The sequence below is a fragment of the Phalaenopsis equestris genome, unplaced genomic scaffold (assembly GCF_001263595.1).
Source record: "Phalaenopsis equestris unplaced genomic scaffold, ASM126359v1 Scaffold000002, whole genome shotgun sequence".
NCBI classification, from domain to species: Eukaryota; Viridiplantae; Streptophyta; class Magnoliopsida; order Asparagales; family Orchidaceae; genus Phalaenopsis; species Phalaenopsis equestris.
In genome coordinates this window covers 58,545,805-58,565,468 of record NW_018164444.1, presented here as the reverse complement: position 1 = coordinate 58,565,468, position 19,664 = coordinate 58,545,805, and the positions used below count along the sequence as shown (strand labels likewise).

Genomic DNA, 19,664 nt, shown 5'->3' with positions numbered 1-19,664 from the left:
TTTATGGCATTACAATCCTCAATCCGCATACCGAAAAAATATTACATCAATACTACGCACGTATAAGTAACGTGCGTAGCAAATGAAATCACGCCACGACACCCCACGACAGAAAAAAAAAAAAACATCGCATCAACACGAGAATTATTCACCCCCGCATCATTCATGTATTAGTGTTATTATAACACCAATAATATTCTCAGGACACAATAACCAGGACACAATAAAATAACACATGAATAACACAATAACACCTGAATAACACGGAGAATATTCCCAACAGAGAAAAAAACGGCACAATAACACAGAAGAATATTCTGCCTCGTGTTATTCATGTGTTAATATGTTATTATAACCCCAAGAATAATCTCAGGACACAATAGCACATGAATAACACGTGGAGGGATGTTCCGTGTTACTGCGTCGTTTTTTCTCTATCGAACGGAGTGTCGTGGCGTGATTTTATTGACTGCACACGTTACTCTAAGTGCATAGTACTAATATAATATTTTTTCCCACATCCGTCACCTATAAATTTGCACCGCAGGAAAAAAGCGGTACTACACGCGCAAAAAACTAAGAATAAAAATAGAAAAAAGAAGGGTTACATTCCATGAACATCCTCAACTCAAACAAAAATTTCAACAAACTTCCACCCAGTTTAAACACCCCAAAATTCTTCCTAATTCTAATGAATATAGAGCTCCATAAATTCGTAGCTACCAGCATATATAACCGTCTGCTGAAACAAATCTGTACAAATTCAAAACCAGTTTTCTTTTTGGGTTTTTTTTTTTTTCAAAACAGTTGAAAATTTAGCAAAAACTTCTTTTTTTTTTCTTATAATAAACTGATAAAAAATATACCCCCATCTCCGTTATAGCACTTGCTGCCAAAAAAAACAAAAAAAACAAAAAATAAAAACTCCAGATCCGCCAAAAAAAAAAATTAATGCACCTCTAGTGCTGCCCATTAAAATCCCCAGACGTTGATTCGGCAAGAACAGTCTCAGCTGAACCTCTCATACTGGTGTGTTAGAAGAATTCTCCTCCAATCCAACGTTATGAAACTGTGTTGACAAGGCATCATAATTGGTGGCTGGTGTGGGAGAATGTGAACCAGAAGAACCCGACTCATTGCCTTTATTAATCACCCATGTCGACCAATCATTCCGTCTTCTTATTTTCTCACCCTACACAAAATATTTTATCATTGTTTTGCTAGAAAATAAAACATAGTAGATTTATAAACAGACCACTAAAAAATGTGGCCCTTCTAAGAAGTGGTAGCAGTGCTTTTTCAACGTGATATTAAACATTTAATTGCTAAAGTGTGATCCTTATTTCCTTTTCCAAAACATACCTGAACTTCCACAACACTAGAGGAACGTAATGTATCGAGAATATATTGTACGTTCTTAGTTAGTAGCTTGACCTGCTCAACATTGCAAGAGAAAAAAAATTATGTTCATCAGTAAAGTATAGATTGAGGATTCTTCAAGCTCAACGAGATATCTTATTATTATAGGCAAGCTTAAATATAATAGAGATATATAAGAAAAGGACTATGAAAGGCAAGCAGAGCAAAATAATTGACGTCGGACGTGTACTAATTTTTGCGAGTATGCATGAAATCAATGTAAGAAAACAGAATGACAAACAGTACAAAATCAACTGATTAAGAAAGATTAAGCAAAATTAAAATACTTACCTTCTTCTCTTACTCCTTTGCGTCCACGAATTATTATATTAGAATAAATGGAGAACAAAATTCAGCCAAGACAAAAACAAAGAACACTTTTCATGGCGCTTTATTTGATAAATCAATAAACAACATCGCAATGATAATTAAATTTATAAAATCAAGTGACTAATTAAACAATTATATCAAATATGAATAACATAATAATATTCAAAGAGAGAGAACTGCCATCTTTGCTAAAAAATAGTAATTTAAAGAAGAAGAATTTACAAACATACCACCCAATTCCCCTATGTGTTGACATATCTGACACCTAAACTTTGCTTATTTACATTCTACCACCCAAATTTTTCATATAACATAAAAAATACCCCCATTTTAACTTTTAAAAGTGGGATACATCTTTTCATGCATGGATAGGGTGGTATGGTACATATGTAAAAATTGAATTTTAGGCGTTAGATGTGTAAATAAATAAGAATTGAGCAGTATGTATGTAAATCAATATTATACGTGTTGAAACAAATTTTGTAGTCAACATTGCTTTCACAGGTCAATTTGGCAAAAAGAATTTCAAGGAATAGTAAAAGCACCTCAAAAGTATCATTATCTACAACCAAATCAAAACATGAGAAAAGTTTAATAATGAGATATCTCAGAACAAAACAACTGCCAGTATGGTGACTTGATTTTACCGTAAGAACAAACAAACTAAGAAATTAAATCATCAAACATCCTACAACAGTTTAAGAAAAATTAATGAAGTACAATATATAATATCTAGAAAAGAATAGAACATAATCCACAAATACATGAATTCATAGAATATAGAACTGTCATAAATGAGATGCTAAACAAATTAAACTTTACAAATCTTCAAGCTATTACCGATGTCCGCATATACATATATTGAGATTAGATTTAGATAATTGGAAATTACAGCAATGCAAATGCAGCAGAAATCATAAATAAATAGAAATAGTATTTAATGATATATAACTTACAATGATTGCAATGTAATTTCTCAACTACACTTTTTAATCGGGTAGGACTAATGAGAAGAGTGGAAAGGAGGGGTATATTAGATACTAGAGTTTCAGAGATCATGGCACTTCGCAATCTTGTCGTTGCCTTCGATGCTTGCACACCTTAGCAACTCGAGGTTTTGTATGTTTCGGGCAAAATTGAGAGACGTGAAATTGAGAGAGCCAAGAGAGAAAGTGAAGTTTGCAGGGGCTTAAAAATTAATTTTAAGAGACATTTAACACATGCCACACAAGCTTAAATACGTATTTTCACATCTACCACCTAAACTTTAATAAAAAATAAACATATATTTAATAATTTTATATTAATCTTATTGATATAATAATATATTACTATTAAATCTATAAATAAATTTTATTTAAAGAATATATCATATATGATACGAGTTATCATGGAGCATATGTTCGAATATTTAACAAATTACTTATTGAACAACAAACGAGTTTGTTCTTGAACATATATGATTAAGTTTGACCATGTATTTAAACTACGAGCTTTTAAAAATTGTTCATGCTTGTTTGTTTACTAATTTAAACGAACATAATCGAGTCTTAATCAAGCCGAGCTTGAGTTATTCATCGAGTGCATTGGTTCATTTACAGCCCTAGTTGCACGAATCTTTTTTCTCCATTGTCCTATTGAGTGTTCATTTAATTCTAATAAATTATGATCATTTTCAGAAAATTTCAAGGTCTTTCTATGTCAACATCTACCTTAACATAAATTGAATCTAAAACACCTATTCTCCTAACCGAATCATCAGATGTTAATGTGACCAAACCATCTAAGACAACTCTCTAATTGTATTTGCCACTGGAGCAAAACCAACCCTTTCACGGATATGTGTTTCACATTTTGTCTCTGAGTGTAAAGTCACTCATCCACCTAAACATTCTCATCTCAGCAACACTTAACTTAGTTTTAAGTTTCTCTAGTATAAGCCAATATTTTGTGACATAAAACATTGCAGGTCTCACCACCATCTCATAAAATTTTTCTTCAAGTCTAAGCAGTACTTTTCTACCACACAATAGACCTAATACATTCCTCCACTTCAACCATCCAACATGGATTCTACTAATAAAATGCCCATCAACATCACTAGGGCTGTCAAAAAAGCTCGTCGTTCGCGAACAGTTCGTGTTCGGTTCGTCAACGAGTTCGTGTTCGATTCGTTCGATAAGTAAACGAGACAAAAGCGAACAAATTTTTTTCGTTCGGTTAGTTAAACGAACCAAACACGAACAGTGATGCGTTCGTTCGTGTTCGAATCGTTATTGTTTGAAATATAAAATAATATAAAATAATTATATATAAAAAATTTATTATATTATATAATTAATATATAATATTATTTTTATATATTAATATTAGGGATGTCAAACTGGCTTGTCGTTCGCGAACAGCTCTTGCTCGGTTCGTGTTCGGCTCGTTCGTTAAGAAACGAACACGAGCTTATTTCAAACAAACTAAATTTTAAACGAACTGAACACGAACACAAGCTTTGTTCATTCGTGTTCGGTTCGTTTACACCCCTAAACATCACCATCACCATCATTTTGAAATATAGACTCTGAGATATCTAAAATATTCACTCCTTTTGATGATTTGATCACCCATTAGTACAACTCTACCACTGGATCTACCACTACTACTAACATTACATTCCATGTATTCAATTTTAAAAATACTCAAACGAAGGCCTTTAGACTCTAAGCAGACATCAATAATTCAAGTATTTCTCGAACTTTTTCTCTAGGCTTCTCTTGTAAATGTCTAGGAGGAGTATCCAGAACTAAGGAAAAAAATAAGGGCTTAAAGCAGATCCCTGATGTAATCCAATTGAAATAGAAAAATACTTGGCCAGTCCTCATTCAGTCTGAACAAAGAAATAATTCTAGTATACATATCTTTAATTATTTAAATATAATATATGTCATATCAACACCCTTCTTTTATAGAACTCCCCAAAGAACTTTTATTGGAAACTTATCCTAAGGTTTTCTAAATCAATAAAACTCATAGGTAAATTCTCCATATTTTTTATCTACTTCTCCATAAAATCTCTCAATACATATATAGCTTCCAAAGTAGATTTGTCTAACATAAATCCAAAATGATTAAGAGAAATCTTTGTATCACATCTTAACTTATGTTTAATTACTCTCTCCCAAAATTTTAATGTACTGTATAACACTAACTAAATTCCTCTATAATTTGCACACTCTTGTGTATCTCTTTTATTCTTAAAAATGGGTACCAAAATACTCTTTCTCCAATTCTCAAAATAATATTATAAATTTTTGTAAGTCAAAATATTCTCAAATCTCCTAAATATTTTCACTTCTATTAAGATAACAGTTGATTCTTCTGATTTATTTTTTAAAGCCTCATTAAATTTTTTTTACAAATTAAATGGTAAAAAAATATTATTAATAATGATGTTTTCAAAAACTTCATCAAAAAGTTTATCAAAATATTTCACACACTTAAGTTGAATACTTCATCTAAGAAAAATATTTTTTTCATTTTCATCTTTAATATAATTTACTAGAATTAAATATTTACTTTTTTTCTATTAGTTTGGATATTTTATACATCTATTTTTCACTGTCTTTAACATCTAATCAATCATAAAGATCACTAAAAACACAATTCTTACATCACAAATAATTCTCTCAGACTATTTTTCCTAATTCCCTAAACATTTACATATTAAAAAAAAATTATATAACAAAATGACTTATATTTTTTTTTTAACACGTTATTCCACTACCAACTAATTTTATTTATATCAACTCTTCTCTTTCGATTCTCCATAATACTATTTACTTTATTCCACAAATAATTAACTTCACGAATATCTCAAATCTTAGCTCATAAAAAAACTTTTATTTGTCTTTTAAGTGCCCCCATTTAATCTTTCAACTCTTCGTCTTAAAACCCAAAATTAATAATCAATGTTGAGCACTTAAATTTTCATTTGAAATTACCATACAATCTTTACATTCCCAAAGATCTATTTTTCTCATAAGAAAACAATCAATTTGTGTTTTATTAGATCCATCCTTATTAGTAATAACATGCACATCTCCTTTCTTAAATAAAGTAATAACAACAACAAATTTATAAGCTAAAACAAAATTAAACATGATTCTACTTCTTTCATTAATCAATCCAAAACCACAATTACCAAGAATATTTCTAAAATTTTCTATGACTCTACCAACAAGTCCATTTAAATCTACTTCAATAAAAACTTTTTTCTTCAATAAATACGAATATTTTTCCTTTGTATTTATTCTTTTGGGCCATTCCAAAATGTTTCTTTTGAACATAAATCTAAGCCTACAGAAGCATAAGCTCTTTTAACATTAAAAATCGATAAATCAAATAAATAAAGAATAAAAATAACAATTTTACTCAATTATGGGTCCATATTGTTCATATGAAAAATAGTTATATCAATGTAGAGCATATATTCAATTATTGCTTTCTCTAAATACCAAATTATTAAAAAAAAAATTTGGTAAAAAATTATATATTGTTAAAAATAATTATTCACAAAGCTATAAATAAAGCTAAAATTTAAAATTCTTTGAATTGGTAAACACAAAATGTGCATAATTCATCACAAACTTATTTAAACCATTTAGATTAATTTTCTTTAAGAAAGTTGTTCACCCAAATAGTCAAATGATAATAGTGTGTTTTATCAACTTATTATTGAATTAATGTTTCAATTTTTTATTTGACATTATTTTTGCTAATATTTAGTACCCATTATGCCGCATAGTAATGCTTTGTTCAATTCACAAAGAAAGCAAAATACAAAGTTATGACAATTACAAGTTTTTTAGTGCTATGAACAAAATATAGGTGGAATTTCACTCCATGACAAAATCATGGTGCATTAAACTATAAGAAAGCTTGAAAAACAAAGTTCAAGAAATTTTATGCAAGGCAAGGCCAAATAAAAATTTCAATACATTAGAATAAATATTTATAAACTAAACATTTCAAGAAATTTTAGCTTAAATATAACTATCAAAGGGCTTAATTTAACCTTATTTTATGAGTCTACTGTTATATCCTTAGACGACTCCTTTTTTCCATCACTTATAAGACCACATCCAATCCTTGCATCAAATATTTCTACACAGCTTTTTTCAGAACGCTGGTTTGGATTATTAATCAGGCCTACTATTAATGATAAATTCCAATGACAACTACTGCATTACAATGGTTATTATGTGATAGGTAACATAACATTCATAATAAAATTGGCTCTATGATGTTAAAAAGTATAAGGCACCAATGCCAAAAAAGTTGCGCAAATTGATGTGGAAATTATATTGGCAGTCAAGAATCGGAATTATAAAACAAGTGAGTTTCCTTGGGCATTGAAAATTTGGAGCTATTCTTTTGGCTTCGGGCTTTGGCGATGAGGTATGAATTGTTCATGGTGGTCTTCATCAAAATTAAATGTGTTTAAAATATAGCATACAACAACATTACTAAAGAACAGCAACTCGTATTTATATAACAGCCTTAGTCGGCTTTCTACTAGCCTAACTTCAAAAAAAAAATTTAATTCAATTTTTCCTTTCATAGAATCATTCACTAAGTTAGTTTTCAAGGGTTGTACGAATAGAAGCATACAAGTAGAATTTATCTCAAACGCAAATCATGTGAATAAAAATTTGGTAAAACTTGAGTAGACTAAATATGAAAACAAAATTAGCATGGCAATTGTGAAATTATCATAGATATTGATATATTATTTTGCTAATTGTTTCAAGCTTCAACAATTAACATTCACAAAAGGAAGACGTACATACGTCAAAAGAGTAATGGGTAAAAGAAAAACCTTGTTCAACATCCATCCTAAGCTAGGACACTCATCCTCAACATTCCAAATCAGGTTGTGATACTCAACCAGTATAATCTCCAAAGCAAAAAAAATATTGAAATAAATGAATATAGAAACTAAAAAGAAAATAAGAGATTTAAAGAGACAGCATGCCTAAGGGAGCTAAGAGGAGGGTGGAACAAACATCATTGTCAATAAAATTGACAACATTAATCGACAGATTTGAACGTTGGAAAGTTGAAACCATAATTGCACGAGTTGAAGCAAAGGAACCCGAAGAGATTCATTTATGAAGCGCAAGAATGAGGTGTTGGAGATTTTTATAATGTTGGAAGAAGTGGATAGAGAATCGGACAGGTAAAAAGATTTCGTGTATCAAATCAAACAACGGGATAGAGTATCAATAATTGCCAAAGAGCTGGGATAGAGTATTACTTCACTGTTTGAGAAACACCGTAGCAGAATGGAGTGGCGTAGAAGATGAACATGACTTTGGTAAAGTAAGTTTAGTGTATTTTGTTCGATACTGAGTTGGATAGATCCGATTAGGTCGAGGCCATCACTTTGTGAACTATCTTTTTTTCTACAACTATTAGTAAGAAGACCTCAAAGAAGAGATAATTAGGGCAACCTGCTATATATATTATAAACACATGAGGGTTTTTGGGTGTCCAACTTACTGCAGCACACAAAATGATCAACCAAAACAATAAAATAAAACGACCTATCACTTAATTCCCAAATATTTGCTTGGTTTTCTAATAAATTTAAAAATGAATTATAAAAAGGCATATTTAAAATAAATTCTCATGAAACTTAAATTCAAATATTTAGGAATTAAGAGACCATTTTTACATTATTTTAAGTATATATTGCCATAGTGCCTGTCAAACACATGTTTGTGCCCGATGTTGAATATTGCTTGCCACTGTAATAAAAATATTGTTTATAAAAAAAAAACTTCAAGAATTGATTCTTTCGCCTTCATCAACAAGAGTGGACAATATAATATTTCAAAATAAAAACATGCCTCTAAAAGAACTCTTATCAAAATAACGAGCCACCATCCATGCAATGCTCGAAGACCTCTTAAAGAAAAAGAACAAAAAAAAAAGATAGAATTGCAAACATTTAAGTAGAGATTCCACAAATTTGCTTCCATGGAGATCCCTAAGATGCTAGAATGGAAATTCACAAAGGACAATATAAATAAAATACTTAAAAAAAATAATAATCAATAATGGTTACAGTAAAGAAGTTCTTTTTCCCAAATGTATTAATTTTGATATTCACCCAATTAAGTCTATAAAGATAGAATACACTGAAAAAAAACTGAAGGGTTGTAAGGCTTTCTTCTAAAGTAAATTTATAATGGTTGAGTAGAAGTAAATTCTAGTTGTTCTAGCATTAAGAGCGGATAGTTTATTAACGGAGTTGTTTGTTTGAATAAGGGTTTAGGGTAATATAAAGAAGAGAATCTATAAGGAGAAAAATATAGTGAATGATATTTACTTTGCAGGGGAAATAAAAAAGTAAAGATTTTTTAATAGAAGTCACATCAACAAACACATACGACCTTCTCGTAAGAGATAGTATCATTTATACTCTTTTTGTATGAGAGAATAGCCAATCAATACATTTAATTACTTGAGGTTTCCTCTATTTTGAAAATGTGTATGAATAAATGTCATTGTGTAAAGTGAAGGGTAGTGTTAGGTAGTCGACAACCAACGTAAAATTTGTCGAAAAATCATGACATGAATCTATTTGATCATTGTGTAAATTCTGGAGCATCTCCTGGAAGGGACGGGTTTTATGACCTGAATACAGTGAAAAGCGTGCAAAGGCCACTACACCAACACCCAAGTGTAGTGTCAAATAAGCAAGGATTCTCACATTATGGACGAATACGGGTAAAGAAATTAGTCATTGAAAGTAATATTAGGGATGAGGTCTTGAAATCTAAGCATCATTATAGGTAAATTACTGAAATTAGTTGATGTTAGGATTCATAGAAAGATAAATATTTTATGTATTTAAGAAACTAAATGGGTTGGAAAAAAGGTTAAGGAGATCGATAACTTTGGTTTTAAACTTTGTTGTTCAAGTAAGAGCCGCAATAAAAATGGTGTGGGCGTAATTTTAGACAAGAGTTTGAAAAAACATGTTGTAAAAATTAATAGAATTAGATATAAAATTATATCCTTTAAGATTACTGTTGATATTAAGAGTTTTAATATTACAAGTTTTTATGTTTCTCAAGTAGGTTTAGATATATGTTCTAAAGATAAATTCTAAAATGATCTAGAAAACTTTAAGAAAATGATATCTCTTAAAGAAAAATTTTTAATTGGAAGAGATTTAAATGGACATGTCGATAGAGTGGTAGAAAATTTTAGAAAAATTCATTGTGGCTATGGTTTTTAAGTGATTAATGAAAAAGGTAAAGCCATATTAAATTTTGTTTTAGCATATCATTTTGTTATTGCAAATGATTTATTCAAGAAAAGAGATGAGCATATTATTACTTAAAAGAATATCTAATAAAACACATTGTTTATTTTCAAAGAAGAGATCGATGAGAATATAAAGATTGTAAAGTCATTCCAAGTGACGATTTAAGCACTCAACATCTATTATTAGTTTTAAATTTTAAAATTAAGAGTTTTAAAATAAAAAATACTAAGAATCATTGTCGTAGAATAAGATGGAGACACCCAAAAAACACAATAAAACTATTTTTATAAGTAAACTTTAAGATTTCAAGATTTAGGAAGTTCGTGAATAAGCAAATTCTATGTCGAATAAAGTAGGCAAAAGATGTACTTGGTGAATCAAAAGAAAAAGGTTCTATAAATGAAAATAATTGGGGGTAAAATAATAATGTGCAAGAAAAAATAAAATATAAAAAGCTAAGTTATAAAAATTGGTTTAAATTAGGGTTGTCAAAACGGCTCGTTGTTCCAAACATGAGCTGAGCACCCCTAGTTTAAATGTAAAGCTTTGAGAACAGGGAAAAATAGAAAATGGCCTATAGGGAGTCTAAGAAAACAATCGTGACGCTAAAAATTCTGTTTTTAGTGATCTTTATAATAGATTAGATACTAAAGAGTGAGAAATATATGTATAAGCTAGCCAAAAAAAGAGAAGAAAAGTAAAGATTCAATTCAAGTAAAGTGTATTAAAGATGAAAGTCAAAAAGTGTTTTTTTAAAGATATTTAATTTATGTGGATGAGTTATTTTGATAAACTTTTTAATGCTTTTTAATGAAGTTTCTGAAAAGTCTGAAAAGACAATCGACCTTAGTGATCTTAATATTGTTAATAAAAATAAAACGTTTCATTTTTACAATCTCATTAGTAAAAAAAAGTTGATGAGGCCTTAAAGAAAAACTTGGATAGAAAGTCTGTAGATGATATCTCAATTAAAATGTGGAAATATATAGGAGAATTGAGAGTTTCTAGGTTTACTAAACGCTTTCAAATTATTTTTAAAAAAAAAGGTGGAGGAAGAGTATTTTGAACTCCATTTTTAAGAATAAAAGGGACGCACAAGAGAGTGCATATTATAGAGGAATTAAGTTGATGTGTCATATTTTAAAATTATGGGAGAGGGTAATTGAACATAGGTTAAAACGTATTACAAGAATTTCTCATAATCAAATTAGATTTATGTCGGACAGGTTTATTATGGAAGCTATACATGTATTGAGGGGTTTGATGGGAAGTTCAGAGAAAATCAAGAGGATCTACATATGATTTTCATTGATTTCAAAAAAGCTTACGATAAGGTTCTAAGAGACATCCTTTGGAGATTTTTAGAGGAGAAAGGTGTTGATATGACTTACATTCAAGTCATTAAAGATATGTATACTAGAGTTGTTACTTGTGTTCGAACAGGAGGAATGACCAAATATTTTCCTATTTGATTTGGATGACATCAGGGATTGCCTTTAAGCCCATATATTTTTGCTTTAGTTTTGGATGCTCTTGCTGGACATTTACAAGAGGATGTACCTTGTTGCATGTTTTTCGCTGATGATATCCTTCTCGTGGATAAGACTAGATATGGAGGTCAACATTGGAGTCTAAAGGCATTCGTTTGAGTAAAACTAAAACTTAATACATGGAATGTAATTTTAGTAGTGTAATAGCTCTAACAAAGTTGTAGATATGGGTGATCAGAACGTTTTAGATACCTCATGTGTATTGTTCAAAATTATCGTGATATGGATGGGGTTGTTATTAGTAGACTTCAAGTTGGTTGGTTGAAGTGGAGGAATGCTTTGAACCTATTGTGTGAAAGAAAAGTACCGCCTGACTGAAAGGAAAATTTTATAAGATAGTGGTGAGACCTGCAATGCTCTATGACGCTGAATGGTGGCCTTTATAAGAGAAGCATAAAACTAAGTTAAGTATTGCCGAGATGAGAATGCTTAGGTGGATGAGTGGCTTTACACTAAGGGAAAAAATGTGAAATGAATATATTTTTGATATGATTGGTGTAGCTCCAGTAGCGGACAAAATTAAAGAGAGTCGTCTTGGATGGTTTGGTCACATAAAACGTCGACTATCAGATGATCTGAGTAGGAGAGTACATGTTTTAGATTCAACTTATGTTAAGAAAAGCAGAGGTAGATCTAGAAAGATTTGAGCATATTATATAAAAAATGATCTTAATTTATTAGAATTAAATGAAAAAATGACACTCAATTGGACGCAATGGAGAAAATTAATACACGTAGCCAACCCCACTTAATTGGATAAAGGTTTATTGTTGTTGTCGTTGAATGACTAAATGCACAACACTTTCAGATATTTTGGGAATAAGCTCAAAGTGAGAAATTAAATTGAAGAAAAAATTATTCTAGCCTTATGCAGGATTGTTGAACCAAAGGACCATTATAAGTCATACCTTTATGGATGTTGGTGATTAATAACATTGTTTGAATGAATAATATTTTATGATATTTCCAGAAAAGCGAAGAGCTATTAGCAGCAAGTAGTTGATTGCTATTTTGTTTAGCCACAGCATTTTATTCTGGTGTATACAAATAAAAATATAAATATTTTTATACTTTTTCTTAAGATTATAAGATGGAAGAAAAGTAAAATTATTTTGTAGCTTTATAGAATTTGACGCTTCAATTCAACACAAATTTGATTCTTGATCACTTTGAAAAAGGTGAGACAATATTATTGTCACTTCTAAATTTTAGAAAAAAAACCCATGACCAATGAATGTAATCATCATCAAACGACTGACATTCAGCCCAAGAGATGTTAGTCATAGAGGTGGTCCCAAGTTGTTATGAATAAAGGTTCTTTTCTCACTTATTGAAAAATTAATATGTTTATGATTTGTTTATGCTTTTACTAGCTCACAAATATCATAATAAAATTCTTCGATATTAATTCTTTCGAATGATGCAGAAAATATCATATTTAGAAGAATTAAAAATAATAGGTAGCCAAGATAAAGGTGTTTAAAAAATGTTTGTTCTTGTATTGAATTTTTTTTATTAGTGAATGGCCTGAGATGATAAAAACTCTTTCTTAATCGATCCTAATCATCTTCCTCGTGTCTTACTCCTAAAAGAGACAATATGAAAAAGAAACATAAAGCTTTAGTTAACTTTTAAATGGATAACAAGATGATAAATAATTAAGGAACAAAAACATTTCAATGTCTGGTTTGTTTGGAAATTTTCCTCTTTGGCTGCAAGATCCCATGGCCATGGAAACTTTCTTGTTAGGATAATGGAAATATAAAATAAACTTGAGAAGAGTAGATCATACAATCTGTACTTCTTGAATCAATAATCAATACCTAAAAATTGGTCTCTCTATGAATTTAAAGGTATGCAAAAAGAAGGTAAAAACTGGGAAGGCAACGGAAATACTTATCATAGATATATATTTTTTTCAAGTGCTCAGAGCATGCCATTCTTTAATTCCATATAAATTACCCATTTTTCCCCATTGAGAATCTATAAACCAGTCTTGATCACTTTCATTAATTCTTTTCATTTAATTGTATGTTGAAAAGATTTTAGCACCCATCCCGTTAGATTTATATAGAATCCCTCAGGATAACCAAAGATTAAGGGTACAGAGGCATTGTCATTGTTGTCAAAAGAAAGAGAAATTGTGATTCTGTCCTCAAAAAATAAAAATAATGAATAAATAAAAGCAATGCGATGATAAAGCAATAAAATCTAGAGCAACAAAATAGTTTGCAGTAATACAGCAACAAAGGCTACATCAACGGGAAATATTTATGACAATACACCGATAAAAGTTGCAATTATAAAAGAACAAGAGGAAATGAAGAGAATGCAATAATGAAGATGAAGGATTATAGCAAGGTAATGATGAAGGTGATCATATACTGAAATTGAAAGAGAAAAGTCGAGGGCTACCATACCATAACAAGAATTAGATGAGTATCTACGGAATTCTTATTGAATGCAGGTCTCAAATGACAAAATTATAAAGAAGTTTCATACTTCTGATTGAGCTAGCTATATTATCTCTCACGCACTAGGATTGACTCAATAAAAGAATTCAATTTGACTCCTTTAACATGCTGTCTTAAAAAATGAACAGCTTCTCACCTTTCAAAAATCACCATATTATCCTGCTGTCACTTACACTCCTAAGACATGCATCAATGAAAACTCTTCATTGCGAGATCAAACTCTCCTAATATATCATCAATGTATATGCCACAAAAAAAGAGAATTTTCAGGTAATATTATTTCATTAAGCATTGACTTATTCAAGTGCCACAATTTTATTTATACATTCTTGATAAAAAAAAAGTCACGAGAAAATGTGAGAATAAACACATGGAAAGCAGCCGCTTAACCATGGGATTTTTCTTTCATATTATTTTTTAATATTAATCATTTAAAATACAAATGAAGCTAATAAAATAGAGCCTGTTCAAATAATGAGCATAAATAAAAATTAAGTTACAGGAAAATCAGAGTAAACAGCCACGATAATAGGCCATCCAAGAGAGATTTACAAAACTATCAACATCACAATATAAAAACATGTTAAGAAGTAACATATCAGCTTCCCGACAAAACAAAAAAAGGAAACAGATAATACCCCAAAAAAAAAAAAAAAAATCCAGCATCCTAATATCAAATCAATCGTGAAGTACAAGAAATTATATAAACATTAAACTATCAAAAGCTAAAATATTAAAATGACATACTAAAATAAGATAAAATAATAACTAAAATAAGTTAAACATAAGCTTTTCCCACTCACATTGTCCATCACTTAAAAAAAGAAAAAATCCAACAATATTAGAATTTCCAAATTAAAAAGTTCTATTACCCTTATCACTTAATAGTTCTTCATTAAAATCATTAAAATAATAAACACCTCTCTACTCGGCCTCATTCTCAATTGTATTAATCTTCTCACATTCCTCATCTACAATCTCAATCTTCATTGTACCTAAATTAACAGTAATCAATAAAAATATTAATTTAATTAAAAAGTATTGACAATGTTGATGGTTCGTGCATAAATTACAAGATTTTTAGGATATCATTAGTGTTTATTTCTTGTTGGTTTTATTGAACCTACTGGCCTTTTGCTTCTATCCTCGTCAAAGAAATCAACAGTCATATTCACTATTTAGAAATCGAATGAAGTAGCTTCATTATCACTATTAATAAACTATTCTTCATCTAATGACATGCCATTACAAAGTAAAAGTTCTTCATAATCCATTAAAACATTTTTCTTCAAATTTCTACCCTTTAATCACTTATTGCATATAATATAATGATTTCATATTTATGTATGAATTTTGATTGAATGATTTCTAATGTCACTCACAACAACATGACAAACATTTAAATCACAATAATTAGCCATAAATCGTAGTAGCCCTGGAGTATGATAGTTACATCGAATCCACCATTCAACAAAAATTTGAAAAACAAATTAAAATTGAAAGAATCCTTATTTATTCCAATCAACAAATGTTAAAGATTAACAGAAAAATATTTTATAATTGTAAATTTGGTTTTATGTAACCAATCGAACCCTTATTTATTTTTTAATGGTATAAATCACTTGTCATCATTTACCCACCCACTTATTGTGTCGGCAATCAGCCGGTCTATGTAATGATCTTAGATTTGGTTGACCTATTCTCGAAATATTGAATTTTCAATTAATAACAAGCAAATGACAATGATTTCCTAAATTTCCTTAAAATCAAACTCATCTTCTCTGAAATTCAAAGCAATATCACCTTAATCTCATTTATTGTACTGTAAATAAAGCTCATAGCCAATAACTTATTCACCACTTTTAAATCTTGAACCAATGGCTTTGTTATTCTTATTTCATGATAAACACATAACCATAATGTCTCTAATACAAAATATATATTTTTTCCCTTTAGTATTCTTTACTCAAGCACAACTAAGTCATTGTGTGAAAGTGAATATAGATTCCAAATGATATCTCCCTTACAACATGTTTTATAGGGTCAAATAGATTGTAGAAAATCTAGTTATAGGAAGCCGTATGAGTTCCCTCCAACAAAATTTTCTCATAAATGCTAAAACAAAATTTATCCACTACTTGTAGATAAAATTTTTTATTCTTTTTTTTATTATGGCGCTCATGTGCTATGGAAAGTCACCAAAACTCTTTAAAATTGAATCAGAAAAATTTGTTGCATGTGGTATCTAATAAATGTTTTAGTTATTTTATCCAACCACCCTAAAAACAACTGCATTTTATATAAAAATTGAATCAACGGATGCTCTCTAGACTCCAATCTGCTCCATATATCTCAATAAGTTCAAAATATGCAACATCAATGGACCTAATATGATGCTTTAATAATTTTTTTTTAAAACTGTGTTATAGACATCTTTGATCAAAATATATATTAGACTTTAAACCCTGATATCAGAACAATTGCCAGCCAATATCATTACTCAAATTTGATCCCAATTTCTCCTAATCTCCTTGATAACTTTTTAAGCATTATCAGCTTCACTTTTGACACCAATTTTCTCAAATCATACATAAAAGTGGTTTCAAACCTCAATTATAGGAACCTATGGCATGAAAGCATATAAAAATAAGAATAGAGTTTGACGCATTGAATGAATTAACATTTTCGTTGAAGGACATTTCACTATCCATACAAACATGGCTGCGCCTCTCTGGCCCTTTCAGAACACACTATCTGCAACCCCTGCATCAACTTAGAAATCACCCACATTTATCATGTATTGGTACATAAGTCCTCTAATCCTTCTTCATGAAATTTGTGCGAAGAAGATGAGGAATGTTTGCTATTGGGCCCACTTCCATAACAAGAACAATCATTTTGCTCAAGTGTCAAGTACTTTTTGTGCTAAATACATTGGTATGATTGCCTTCTTGATATACACAAGGATAGCTTGCGCAGCCTCAAACACCTTCGCACAATATACAACCGTCTTATGAGAGCCTAAAAGGACCTCTTTCATCAGTGTAAAACCTCTAACAACTTTCTCAAAATACTGTAATTCAGATAAATATTTATCTAATCATTTTCACCAAAATCAATTTGCCCGGTATGCCTGACTTCCAAGTCTTTTCTACCCGGAAAAAAAAATCATTTATTGTAATCATTTCTCACAAAACCCTAGCATGAAAATTTCAATTAAAAAAACTAGGAGCATGCTAATGTTCAAAACTTCAAATAGTAAACACCCTAAAAAAAACTTGAAAAACAAGATTCGTATGGAAAAGAAAAAAAACATAAGAGCCTACAAATTAACACCAGAAGATGATGACGATGGTGAAGAAAGTTCCTAGTAGAGAAAATGATAATAGGCAAAAAGTAGGCGATGGTGGCAGCAGAGATGGCGAAGGACCGTGGCTTTTTGCCATGAGAAAAGGATTGGTGGGAAGGTTAACTCAAAGCTTGCGTGAGGAATGAAAGTAATAGATCGGGTATGTTGCAATTTCTTATTAAGAAATATAGCTTGCGTGAGGAATGAAAGTAATAGATCGGGTATGTTGCAATTTCTTATTAAGAAAAATATTTTGCACGCCTCAAAATATTGAGGTGAGGTGCACCTTAAGGCATGCTTGTGAGACATACATTTCAATCCAAGTTCAGATGGAAACCATAATCAGAAACAGAAGGTTCTGCCTCAACAAATATCCTCCTACCCATTTTCGGGTTTAACTTGCAACAGCAAATTAAAAACGTTTATAAATACCAGACTGGTTCTAATTGAAATTTAGTCAGTAATCATCGGTGCACCAAACCCACAGATTTTTTTCACCCATAACTATCTCAAGGTCAAATCAAAGCCCTTCACGTTGTAGCGATGTACTAACACATTTACTGTAAAGAGGACGTTAACCAACTGATCTAGGCTCTGCCAACTAAATTTTGTCGGTGATTCCACAAAGTCTCAACAGCTACACATACATCCAAAGATACCCTTTTTGCCACCTCTAAAGAAATAACCTTTCTTGCTGAGAAATTACAGTGTTACATATAAGAAACGGATTAAACATAAGAGCTTCTGCAGAAGCAGATTTAGAGGATCATCAGTCGTCCAAGACTCCATAGGGAGGGCATGAGTAAGCGACTAGATTACAAGCAGATCCAAAAAATACCAATTTGCACATGGATTAATAGAACAGGCTATCAAAGATTGGGAAAAGAGAAATCATTAAAAATGATGATAAACACTGAAGCAACAAGTAAAGAATTTTGCGTTCATGCATTCTGACTATAATAACTAGGTATAAAGGAAAAACATGGTCAGGACAGGCCGTATGAGGATGCACAATCTTAAACGTAAGCAAAGCCGCCAAAACAGAAAAACAACATATTTTATTAAAAAAAATAACAATATGCTAAATAAAGCCTTATGCTACAGCATTAATATGCTCAATGATATAAGTTGGGTTTGTGTCAGGTATTATTCAAGCTTAGACTGTGCTTGGTCAATAAAGAAAAGAAAAAAAAAACAATTGAATTTCTTCTATTTGGCCAATAGAGAGACATCTGCTGCCTAATCTAATTTTATCCCAATGTCTGTTACGCTCTCATATGAGATTATTTATTCCATGCTTCTTGGCGAGCAAGCTAACCTCACTAAATAGATGAGCATTTATGGCTTCTTGAAGCGTGAGACACTGTGTCTTACACCATAAGTATTAATATGCACAATAGTTTGAGTTGGGTTCGGCCAAACATTAAAAAGAAAACTGTTAAATTTCTTTATTTGGCCAATAGATAGACAAAGATTGCCAAATCTAATTCAGGCAAAACACTATAATGATATCCCACTGCGAACCAAGGTCTCAAATGAGATTATTGAATCCATGCTTCCTGAAGTGTGACGTTCCTATGCATGAGAAAGCTAGCTAACCTGACTAATCCATCTTACATGTGCATCATTGATATTTGGCCTGCCGATGATTGTCAAGCCAATCGCATGTCACAAATATCATGTGCTTCACTTGTATTGGGAACATGGAAAAAAAAATAAGGAGTTAGTTTCTGCAAAAACATTGATGCAGCAGTAGGAAAAAGAAAGAACTGTAAGGTCTCTCAGGTATCATTTTGTTCGTCGCACGTCATTCATATGTTGTAATGGAAAGAATGTAACACGAAGGAAAACTGCTAATTCACGATAAATGAGTAAAAAACTCAAAACACTGCACAACTTCTATACACTTTTGATGAAATATATTTACATGTGGAAGTCATCTCGGGATAATAATCTCCAATGGTATGTACTGGTTGGGGTGCATGTGTAAAAATGGTTGGGGAGACTAAGTATCATGACCTAAACTAGAATCTAAATTATTAAAAGACTGCAAATAAGCAAGTAAACAACAGAGGAAAAAAGATGAGAAAGTGAAACATGAGTCATACGCATAGGCTGAATAAAGAACATAAAATTTAAGTGCATGATGCGGGCCCCACCTGGAAGGGGCCAAACCAGTGGAAAAGTTTCTGAACCGGTTCAGCATTTCGCTG

General features: G+C 30.7%; 1 protein-coding gene across 1 annotated transcript in view; it reads right to left on the bottom strand.

Annotated features, from left to right (window-relative positions):
• Positions 1-609: 609 nt before the first annotated feature.
• LOC110022661 (la-related protein 1C) overlaps positions 610-19,664 on the bottom strand; it is a 34,977-nt gene continuing 15,922 nt past the window's right edge. The window contains exons 5-6 of the mRNA XM_020721726.1: positions 1,363-1,434; positions 610-1,192 (exon numbers count right to left, since the gene is read on the bottom strand). Coding sequence (XP_020577385.1) covers positions 1,022-1,192; positions 1,363-1,434 — 243 coding nt within the window. The 3' untranslated portion in view covers positions 610-1,021. The remainder of the gene's footprint in view (positions 1,193-1,362; positions 1,435-19,664) is intronic.